General features: G+C 34.1%; 1 protein-coding gene across 1 annotated transcript; it reads right to left on the reverse strand.

Moving 5' to 3' along the window:
* Positions 1 to 1,000: 1,000 nt before the first annotated feature.
* On the reverse strand, positions 1,001 to 8,795 carry LOC106110378 (extensin-like). The gene is made up of 6 exons (XM_013292203.1): positions 8,638 to 8,795; positions 5,026 to 5,095; positions 4,732 to 4,789; positions 2,533 to 4,613; positions 2,290 to 2,332; positions 1,001 to 1,708 (listed from the first exon to the last, which is right to left on the reverse strand). The coding sequence occupies exons 2-5, from the start codon at positions 5,037 to 5,039 to the stop codon at positions 2,314 to 2,316; spliced, it is 2,172 nt and encodes a 723-aa protein (XP_013147657.1). The 5' UTR covers positions 5,040 to 5,095; positions 8,638 to 8,795; the 3' UTR covers positions 1,001 to 1,708; positions 2,290 to 2,313.
* Between the last annotated feature and the right edge of the window lie 2,688 nt (positions 8,796 to 11,483).

Consider the following 11,483-nt stretch of genomic DNA (forward strand, 5'->3'; position numbering starts at 1 on the left):
CAAAATATTATTAACTCGAAAGATTTTTTCAGCACAGTGTTAAGGTAATGTTTTTTTTTTCTCGCAATAACAATAAAAAATATGTTGCATTTTTGGGGATCTAATGAAATAGTAAACCGTTTCATTAAAATGGTTTCGGATCGAATTAAACTTGAGATGATGTTAGATTCTCGAGGATTTTTCATTCTTCTGCAATGTAAAAAACTCATATTTGGTTACGTCATCATAGATCGTAATGTTATTGCCTTTAAAACGTGATTATTTTATCTAGGATAGCCTGTAATTTTAAATATTATCTGTGCCACTATATAACGAAGAACAACATTTTTGTTAATCATAACACAAATCCGGGATCCAGGGACTGTTAATTTAAGTAATTTTGGTATATTTAGTTTATAACAGTTTGTTAATTAAGGAAAATGCTATTTAACTACAAGTTTAATACTTTGTTAATAAAATTATTTTTTAAATAACTATTTATTTATTAATTAAATTAATAATTTATAAAGTAAATGTAGGCTAAGTAATTATTTAATTTAAAATATCTAATCATGATTTTGAATCATATAAAGTTAATAATATTAAGGGCCTGTCCCACCACTGGCTGATAGAGGCTCAGATAGCTAAAAATGACGTCACTGTCAGATAACGAAATAAAATCCGTTATTTTCATCACATATTAATACGTTAGATTGTTATCAGACACTTTAAAATTTAGTGGGACAGGCCCTAAATCTAATGGATATAACTATTCAATTTAAAACATAAAAATAATTTAAAACCTATAGTAAACCTACATAGATGTTATTACGAGAATTATATTTTTCTATCGTGCAAACTAAAAACTTTTACATTTAGTATCTTGAATATGTTGCTCGCGACTTCGCCCGCGTAAAATTAAAAAAGTAATAAAAAAACATAGCTTATGTTACTAACAGATAACGTAGCTTTTTAATGGTGAAAGAATTTTTGAAATCGGCCCAGTAGTTTTTGAGTTATTTCAATACATACATAAATATACATATATATTAATATCAATTATAAGTTAGTTTTCGCAATTAACATTATTTGTGTTAAAAGTTTTCTGCACACTAAATTCTCTTTGGACTTCAGCGGTTGCATTTTTTTATAATTACTTAAACCTTTACTTCTAACAGATTAATTATATTTAAACTTAGCTAAACAATACTTATATAACAATTCTTTGGTAAGTTAGCTGTATATTATATTCTACGAGCATTAGTAAAATCACAAAAAAGCATGCGTATTTTCGCCACTGATTTTTATTCGTTCTTATAGTTACGTTATTTTAACACTAAATATATAAAACAAATATATATAATATATTACAAAAAATATATATTATCTCACAAGTAAACCCGCGCGTTTTTGTATTATTCTGTTATTTATTAAATATATTATTCAACAATATAAATATCTTGCATGGTTAATAACAAAATGTCGTTTAAATAAAAAAAAACCTTTGTATAACCATAATCAAATATATATACACCAATATCAAAAGTAGAAAGGTGAACAATCAGAACAGCTTATACAATGGTTAACAATTTGTTATTAAAAATCAGTATAAATAACATTATTAGGATAAACGAAACCTATATCTTGCGTGTTGGTCATAGCTTGCAGCACTTTGAATGTTCTAGACTGCTGCGGTGAACCTTCCCGACTGATTTTGTGGTAGAGCACTCTGAAAATTGTAGAAAATCTACTCTAAAATCGAAGAAATCACTTTTTTTATACTAACCAAGTTATACAAACGAAATAACACTCTCACGATGTGGATAAAATGAGGAGAAAGAGAATTATTGTGCATGATTTGTACCCGAAATCTATTTTACTTTTACTTTGAGAGATTAATTATAATTAATGCTGACTTGGAAAAGGTTCCAAGTCAGCATTAATTTCAAACACAGGCACCGAACTATGTCTATTGAATATCCTTCAAAATTAACTATACTGAAATGTTCAATATATTCAGTCAGTTTCTTACAATTTTCAATTTAATATTTCTAATCTAAAATCATGAGAAATGAAAATTAACACGAGTGATCGATAATTATGATGTTAATATAATTAGTAATGTATGAAAATTAAACGCAAAGAACATCTGTAAATCATTTTATAGTGTAATTAAAGGTCACATTGTAAATAAAATTAGTGAAGTAAACGAAATTAGAGCGTTCGCAGAGCAAATTGCCGCTAAATATAAAGCAAGCGTAAGTATGATTCATCGCAGAATTACAAGCGGTGCAATAAAAAAGTGTTTACTTTGGACCAGTGCAAACAGCTCCCTTAGTACCGCCCACCGAAGCTGAAAACGATCATATACATATAAATTTACCTACAAATATATCTCTGTAATCATACAGAGGTGAATTGCTTATTTTCTTTACTGTATCAACAGTAAAGAAAATAAGCAATTCACCTAAATACAAACCACGTAAAGCAAGTAAATTCAATGTAACTACGCTACGATTCTAAATAATATAAGTAAAGTGTTTTTTATTTTACCTTTTATTTGCCCCGCCATTACCACTTTCAATTTGTATAGGGATAATACGCGTCTTTGGCTGACTATCCTGGCTAAAATGTCGATTTAATGTTGGAAGTTCGTGTTGCTGGGGTCTGGAATCTTCATCCATTCGAACCAGCTGCGGCGACAGCACTCTCATAATACGTTGGGTTGGCTGAGAGTATGGCGCCTGTGCGTGGGCTTGACTTTCAGGATTCTGCTTCATATCAATTACTATTCTTAGCTGCGGCTGACGGTCACCTTGTTTTGCTTGGTTTCTCGTCTCTGTACTCGATACTTCCATTTGAATAGGTATTATCCTAGCACCCGGTGTACTGCTTGCATTATCTTTGGGTAAACTCTTACGATTTTCAGAAGGACGCGTAGACCAATTTGGTTGAGCCGTTTGCTGATATTTTGGCGGACTTCCAGCTTCCTGAATTCCCCTTTGCATCTCATTACTCTTTTTTACCCATTCAGGCTCTTGATTTGTGTCTCTTGGTGGAGTTATTAAATCTCTGGTTATACTTCTTCTTTGTTCTAATGGTCTGTTACACCAGGCAGGAGGTGGAGTTTTAGTTTTCTCCTTTTGTGTTTTTACCCATGGTGGCATTGTCTTGGGGCTGTCGGAACAATAAAATACTGGTTCTTGGTTAACGTATACAGCTTCTTTTTGTGGAGAGCTCTTGTATTCAGATTGTGAATTTTGTTTTCTTTGATTACCGTAGACAGGAATCGAAATACTAGACTGGTAGAGAGGTTGTTCCTGTGAATTTGGTGCCGACGGGTTCGTTCTGTTTTGGAAGTTAACGTTGGAATTTTCTTGTATTCTATTGTTATTAGCATCTTGCTTCGATAACCATGGTGGATTATATTGTTGTTGAGAATTAACTTTGTTTTCTTGGTTCCATGAAGGATTGTAATTATTTTCAGGTCTGTTGTTATTGGAATCATTAGATTTCCATGGCGGACTGTAAGCCTGTTGTTGATTTACATTTTGACTGTTTGCATTATTTGGCTGATTCTCACCTCCTCGTGGATACCTGTTCAAGGTGTTCGTCCGCCACGGCGCATAATTAGATTGGTCCACACTTGTATTCTGTTGTACCGGTGGTTGTTGGAAATTATTGCTGACGGGTTCTTGACTTCTTTGACCAACTCTAGGCAGAGTGTGGAAAGCCGGTGGTGATTGATTAGAGTAATTTGGTGAACTTTGCTGAGTTGCCGGTGAAAAGGGTCCGCGATTACCTTGCTGAGAGAGAGGACTACTCGTTTTGTTTGCAGGAGAATCTCTCTTTTCCGGTTGCCGCCAATTGTTGTTTGGTGTCGGAGAATATGGCGTGCCATTAGACAGAGGTGATTGTCCCGCGAAGGGTTGGGGGCTTTTGTTAAATTGCGAATCTTGTCTCACTAACATTTCTCTCGTTTGTGGCGGCCCATTTACATTCGCGGAATTTGGTCTTTGATTACCATACTGAGCTTCAGGTCTATATATAGGACTGTCGGGTGCTTGATTACTTTGGTTGTAAGGATAATTTCGCCTCTGCATGTTTTGTTCCGGTGGAGAATAGTTCTGTTGCATTTGCTGCATAGGGAGCTTCACTGTCAATGGACTCGGAACCTTTTCTGCAAACTTCGGCACTGGTCCCATTCGTTGCATTTCCGCCTTCTCAGCTTCCCAGTGATATGGGCTATTTGTTTTTCGTAACATACCTATTGGGTTCTCCGGTATTACTATTTCAGGCCTTTCACCAAGAAGTACAGGTTTTACAGCCTTTGCGTTTGGTGCTTCTATGATCAACGGTGGTGGCGGTGGTGGTGCTGGTATCTTAAGCGGAGGCGGGGGTGGTGGCGGCGGAGCTGGTCCGCCTTGAGGATTATAGTTTCCGCCATTGTTCATATTTGGTGGAACATAAGCCCTCTCTTGCTCGTCTGATCGCTGCCTGGCTAGTCTTCTAGCCATGCTCGGGGTACGTATCTGAGACAAGTCGAGACCACCGGGAGTGTAAGTGAATGGCTTCTTATCCTTTGTCATCATTGCGTTTTGGATACATGCCGGTGGTTCTACGCTGCCCATAGGCTGAAATCCAAAAAAAAAAATGTCAACATTTTACTATATTTATCTCGTATTATATTAAAGCAAGCTTTAAAACCAACGCTGTATGTTATTCCATAACTTTAAAATGACATAAACTTACATTAACTTGTGTTCTGCCGTAGTTCGGGATTCTGCCAATGTGTCCGGCCATTCCGTATCTGGAATGAAGCCAATTTATGCGTTATTTTTATGCAAGTCGACAGTATCGACTGCTCTGGACAAATAGAACTATTTTCGGATTGGATGATTAATTTCTAATTTTAATGGTTGCATTACAAATCATTTTTTTGACCATTATCATGACAAAAAAATTAAAGATAAGTTGTGTAATACATGTGTGTGTGTAATAATTAAATGAAATGTGTTTTGTTATGAGTGTTTGTCTTTGTCTTACCCATTTTCAGCCATGTTTAAATTTTTCCGTATTCCAGTAAATGTTCGCTGGTCGATGCGATCAGCAACAACTGTGAAATGAGATCATAGCATCAGTATTCAATTATAAACAGATGTTTTTTTCGGGAATCCAACGAAATGTTGTTACATACTCAAGGTCGTATGCATCTTTCTGCGTTAAATTTTGTTTAGAGAAGTGTCTGGGTATATGAAAACATATTCTTTATTTATATGCTAAGAAATTAATCGAAATTTATAGAAATCTAAATTTCAATAAATATAGAGCTATTATTACTAACATCTTATACTTCTCTACTGCTCTACATAAGTATAATATTCTGTTTGTTCAGATTAAGACTCTTTTCAAAACCAGGTTTTCCTTCAGCCAAAATTCGAGACCACGAACAAAGCTACCTTATACTCACCCTGACTATGGGGCGTCATTGGGGCCGAAACTAGTCGGTGCCGTCACCGGAGGATAAAACGTGAATTGAGTCGTCTTTAATTTTCGCTAGATAATGTTTCACGATAGGTTTACCTTTATTGGAAACTTAAGTTCATTAGAACTTACTTTGGATTTGCTGGCCCAAATAAGTTTAAAACGTCAAATGTATGTAATTTATAGCCAGGTGAAGACTTTATGAGTGACTAGATCTCTATGTCGTCAACACGTCGTCTTTGATAGGTTCTTTGTTCTCCAGCCATCCTATTAACCGTCCAAAAGCTAACCTCTCTAAACCTAGCCTAGATCATTGGCTACCGACGTGGAAAAGCTAATGAAAAATAAAATAACGGAATTCCACAGTTAAACATTGAATACGTCAGTGGTACCGATAGAATTTTGGCACTCTGACTACAATTATAGTCTATGGCTGGTTGCCAGATTTAATTTTAACCTCTACCTACGACAGCCCACACTTAGCATACTCCATATTTTGAATTGTATTGAAAAAAGTATTAACTTATGATGTTTTCGATATAAAATTAGTCACATATTTATTAAACTATGTACTTGATATCGCAAATACATTATCCTAGCAGTGTAATTGACTCCTTAATATATTAAAAAAAAGATTTGCTCAGTTATAATTAAATTGTTAACCGTTATATCTTTCACCATAAAGTAAACAAACTGGCAATTATGACACGTCTTGATGGGATCTATTGTTGGAATGAGGACGGAAAATTAGGGCACGCACTGCGCTTGCGCCGACAGGTGAAGCGATAGGAATGCTTTGAGAATTACAAAAGTTCTGCAAACTGTAAGACTAAGGATTTGATTGATATGAGGGTGAAAAATGAGAAATATTCGACAACTCTGTGAACCAATAAATAAAATTAAAAGTAGCTCATTTATTTTATCTCTTTCCAGTATTTTAATCATCTTACTAATTATATTATATTATGAAAGCAAAAGTTTAGATGTACATGTTTGTTAATGTTTGCAGCCCAAACTACTGAACGGGTCTCGATAAAATTTGGAATAGATGTAGAGGATCGTCACGTAAGCTACTTTCTTTTGTTTTTTAAAATCCATACGGACGCAGTCGTGGACGATAGCTAGTAAATCATAGATATGTGTCCCGTATTAAAAACAGTTAAAAAACATTTGTTTTACTGGTTAGCGTTTCCATTGCCGACAATCACAAATAAAATAACTCTCTAATTCCCTATTCGTGTTTCGTCAGTGGAAACTAACAATAAACTAGACGCATTACTGTACTTGACCAGTACACCTTGATCCCCAGGTGGAAGCTGTTATCGAGCAGTACGTCCGTGATTAATGTTTGTTACGATGCCAAGATTCCGACCTTTCGTATGAAAAGCGAATGGACGAGCATTATTCATATCTCCCTGATATAAGAACAAAAGCACTAACATATTGTTAAGTTAAAGAAAGTAGCTGTAACCAACGGCGGATCCAGGGGGGGTCATGACTCCCCCCCCTCCTGGTTGGTCAAGAGCTTAACAAGATATTTTTACATATTTGACTTGACCACGACTATGTGACCCCGTCCTAGCACTAAAGCAGGATCCGCCCTTGGCTGTAACCTCCATATGGATAGAGTTTTAAGTAGGTGAATGGTACGTATAAATATTTCCATTTAGTTAGTAATTAAACGTGTAAAATTACTTGAATGTAAACTACCTTTATGTGCATTACATCTATTAGATGGGAATTAATAATTATTTCAATGAAAAATTCATATTTATACATTTATAACAACTTGCCGTAGTTTTACTACGTATCTCTTTATTATGCGTATCAGAGCTTTCGATTCTAAATGCGAGCTTTGAGTCAGTAGCTTAATCGTTACTCACGCGCCAAGCTTGCGTCGACACGTGCGTAATACAGCCACCAAAGCATATGCAATAACCAAACACATGTAAAGTAAATCTCCAGAACCAAAATTTGAACTATTTTTTTAATTTTAATAACAATACGTTGAGTTCACTACTACAAACGTATTGTCATCTCACTCAGACTCATCTATCTTAAAGCGACAGATATATAGGAGAAAGCAAAATTTTTTGAAAGGCTTTTTTGAGTGAATACTCAAGTATAATATGAACACCTAAAGATGCAAGTGAATTAGTTTTTATCGTGTGCATGAACATTCATTAATTCAGTCAAAAATAATAAAAAGACAAACGATTAAACATTTCATTGCACTTTAATGATGATTTTTTTTTAAACTTAGAACATTGTGGAGTAAGATTTAGGTGACGTTGAAAAAAGAAGTTTTTTAACTAACACTTGATTTGAATAACCCTATTTAAATCAAACTTTTCCTCTTTGCGTGTTAACTTTGTAAGTCCAATATGTCTAAATTAATCATATTTATTACAATTAATGTACAACGTAAGCTGCAATGTGTTTTTAAGTCCAACTTCATCCGTTCTTTAAATCATTTCTTACAATACTTTTCGTAACCTAAATAATTTGGAATAGAAATGTGCACAAAACTCATCAACGTAAATTTAAAACAGGCCAATGTCATTTCATTTAGATACTCAACAAGTTAACAAGGCCAAGTAAAATATTTCTAATCCCACGTAGGTGGTATTTTATTTTTTTTATATATTCTTTCGTTCATAATTTTCAAAAAAAAGTAATAATAAACTTGAAAATGCTGTATTCCGAAGTGTCTTTTTGTCAACTCCACCCAAGTAAAGTGAAACTGATTTAAAAGGTTAGTCTAGTTAAGTTTTTCTGAATTAAAAAAAAACAATCATAAGCGATAAGAAAGAAATGGTTTATGAGCAGTATCTGCCTTTCTTCCGTTTATTATACTGAATTTCAATAGTTTGGACATTAGTATAAAAACGTTATCCCTTTGTTCAGAGAATGAGGAATGTAAGAATATTGTCATTATACAAGTATTAAAATAGTGAAAACTCACTGTTAGTACAAAAGTTTATATTTATTTCAAATATGTAAAACACTTATTAAAGCTTCGTATTGAACCAAAATGATAATATTTATTGTATTATTTTATCGATCTAATTACGTTTCCAAACTTTGATCTACTTTCACACCCAAAACGCATGCTTTCATGCGCAAGAGATTTGAAGTAACCATAAAAAACTTTAAAAAAATTCAACAACTTACCTAAAATAACACTAAGTAATCCAATTAAGCACTACACTATATAAATTATAATTGTCATATAAATATGAGGTTAAATGTAAACACGTTCGCGCGGGCAATGTGCGGGTGTTGGCGTTTCGTTCGTTCGGATGCGCTGTCGGCGCGCGGCCGGTACAGCGCGCCCGCGGGACGGGAGCCGCTACCACTAGGGATGATCTCAAACTATATCGATATTTAAATAAAAAGAAAACTGTGAAAAACTGTACTTATTTTAAAGTCACTTGTGTTGATTACATTTAAGATATGTAAGTCAGAATAAAGAAAACTGTATCAATATATAAGACTTTTATTTCCTTCTCTTTTATCCTAGCCATATTCAATTCAATTTGTACGTTAACTTGAGTACAATGACAGTCTGTTATTATCCAATCGAACATCTCAAATAAACAATTCCAAAAAAACATCGACCTGCTTTCTTTGCAATTCACAGCAGAATGTGTTGCAACGTTCAGTGTACCTACAAATTAAAAAATCATTTAACGTTCATTACTGTTCTACCAGGGTATAATAAACTCCATAATTAAATAAAAACTATGGATTCATAGGAAAAATAATTTAAGCATAATACACGATATTGTAGTAACCATATCGATATCATAACCAATATTTATGATATCGAATCTAACGAACATCACTATATTCAAAATGTTTCAAACTTCCTATACAGGTTAAGTTATGTGATCGATAAGAAAGTAAGTCAAGTGATAAGTTATCGATAAAGCTGGAAAGCACGGCGCGGCCGCACTCAATTGGCAAATAGTTTTATTTCGGATTACGACTCACGGGCAGTCTGGCTTGACGCTCCGCTTTCCAGGGTTCCTTAACTAACAACCTTCGACTCAAAATAAAACGACATATTTTCGTCTCATAGACACAACTGATTAGCATTAGTTCTTGCATATAGTAATATTAAATTATTAACTAACGATAGATAATAACATCAGAAAAATAACAGAAGCGATGTCACTCATTCTGTATATAAAAGAAACAAATTCAATGGATTTAGAGGCTGCAGCAGTTTTACTTCTTAGAATAGAAGTAGTTTTCTACCTCCTGATGACGTATGCTATCGAGTCAAGTCAAAATTTTTGTTACTGCTAGCTACACTACTACAAAACAAGTTATATCAACATTATATATCTCAGGTTCGAGCTACAACAAATTAAATGTCCAATTTAAAATTAAATTCATAATGTTATAATACTGTTATTTTGCATAAGAATTTCAGTAATGCTAACATTATAGAAACAGGAAATACCGCCCACTTACCTGCACTTACGTGTAGTGCTCTACGAAAGCACGACAAACCACGACCGAATAATTTTATTTCTTTAAATAGCTCTTAAATCTAAATATAATTTTTTATATGACGGTCATAGAAGTATAATATAAACATAGAAATACATAGTAATACATTTTAATGTTAATAATATCAAGACCGCCATCAAAACTATGGTTACGAAGGCCATAAAAATGGGATGAACTATGATACTTACAAACCCTCAATCCGTTTCATGAAAATAGCATTCGGTGAGCTGCAAAACATGAAGATCGTAAAGAGAAAACATGTAAACAGGGTCGGCCTCGGTCGCTAAAAATATCTAAAATTTAGGAATATTTCGGCCCGAGCCTCGCCGCTAAGCCGTTCCATTGAAACCACGAATAAACATTTAAAAAAATTTTAACATACTATTTATTTGTATTAATAATTTCGGAACATTAAATTCATGAAACATTAGTAATAATCGTTATCTACTCGTAAGTGTTCAAAACAACTTAATTGGCCTATTTCCCCGCGCTAAGTGAACACACATTTACGAATGGAGGACTAGGTAAGTCTACATTTGAACGTCTACGAGTGTTACTGCCGTAGTAACTGTTATTACCTTGTTTTTTATGTCAAAGCATATTTATAAATGAAAATTATATTATGTTCTAAGATATAAGACATTTTTAATACTTTAATTACAATTATTAATCATAAAAGTTATTTTTTTATTTAGTTAGAGGACTTATAAATGAACTAGCTGTTCCCGTGCGGCTTCATCCGCGTGACATTATGAAACTTTAGTTTTATTGTTTTTTTCAATTATCAATAGCAAAAGTCAAAATGACATGACATGACAAACCTTGCTAATCTTGCTTCCTTGATGTTTTATCCAAAATATTTACCCCCAAAGTTTAATGGCGTGAAAATATATAGCCTAAAGCGTGAAGTAAGTTTAGGGCTTTTCATTAAAGAAAGAGTTATTCAAAAATATGCTTTAATTGCTGACATCTTAGGCAACAAAGAAGTGTGTGTTTACGCTTTATTACAATAGTATAGAAGTATAGATGATAGAATGACCACAATAAGAACAATGAACACTTCCACAAGTTCAGAACGGAAAGTGGTTGCGTATTTATGTTTTTTTTTTTGATAAATTAGAGCGAGTGATTCGCACGGCACTATAAATACTGGTCCACTCACTCCCGCGCACCCGCTCCCGGCACCATTCCAATCCCGCGGGATCACGCGTCGACCGGCTCTATTTTAAGCTCCAGTTTTACGCACACCTACCGTATGACAGTAACGCGGTAAATCTAATATTTAGACTAATAAATGTAGCAATTATGCTAGTTACATCTTACTAATCTTACTTCTTACTAATATTACAAATGCGAAAGTTTAGATGGATGGATGGATGTTTGTTAGCGTTTGTAGCCTAAACGGCTAAACCGATCTTCATGAAATTTGGCACAGGTTTAGAGCATAGTCTGGAAGAACACATAGGCTACTTTTTATCCTGGGAATAGTTACGGTTCCC

This window comes from Papilio polytes, unplaced genomic scaffold (genome assembly GCF_000836215.1).
Source record: "Papilio polytes unplaced genomic scaffold, Ppol_1.0 DF820678.1, whole genome shotgun sequence".
Classification (NCBI taxonomy): domain Eukaryota; kingdom Metazoa; phylum Arthropoda; class Insecta; order Lepidoptera; family Papilionidae; genus Papilio; species Papilio polytes.

What these genes read in the sequence shown, in the direction of transcription:
- LOC106110378 (XM_013292203.1), bottom strand. An exon ending in ACGGCAGAACACAAGTTAAT is followed by an intron (nt 4,614 to 4,731) that starts GTAAGTTTATGT and finishes TTTGGATTTCAG; the next exon opens with CCTATGGGCAGCGTAGAACC.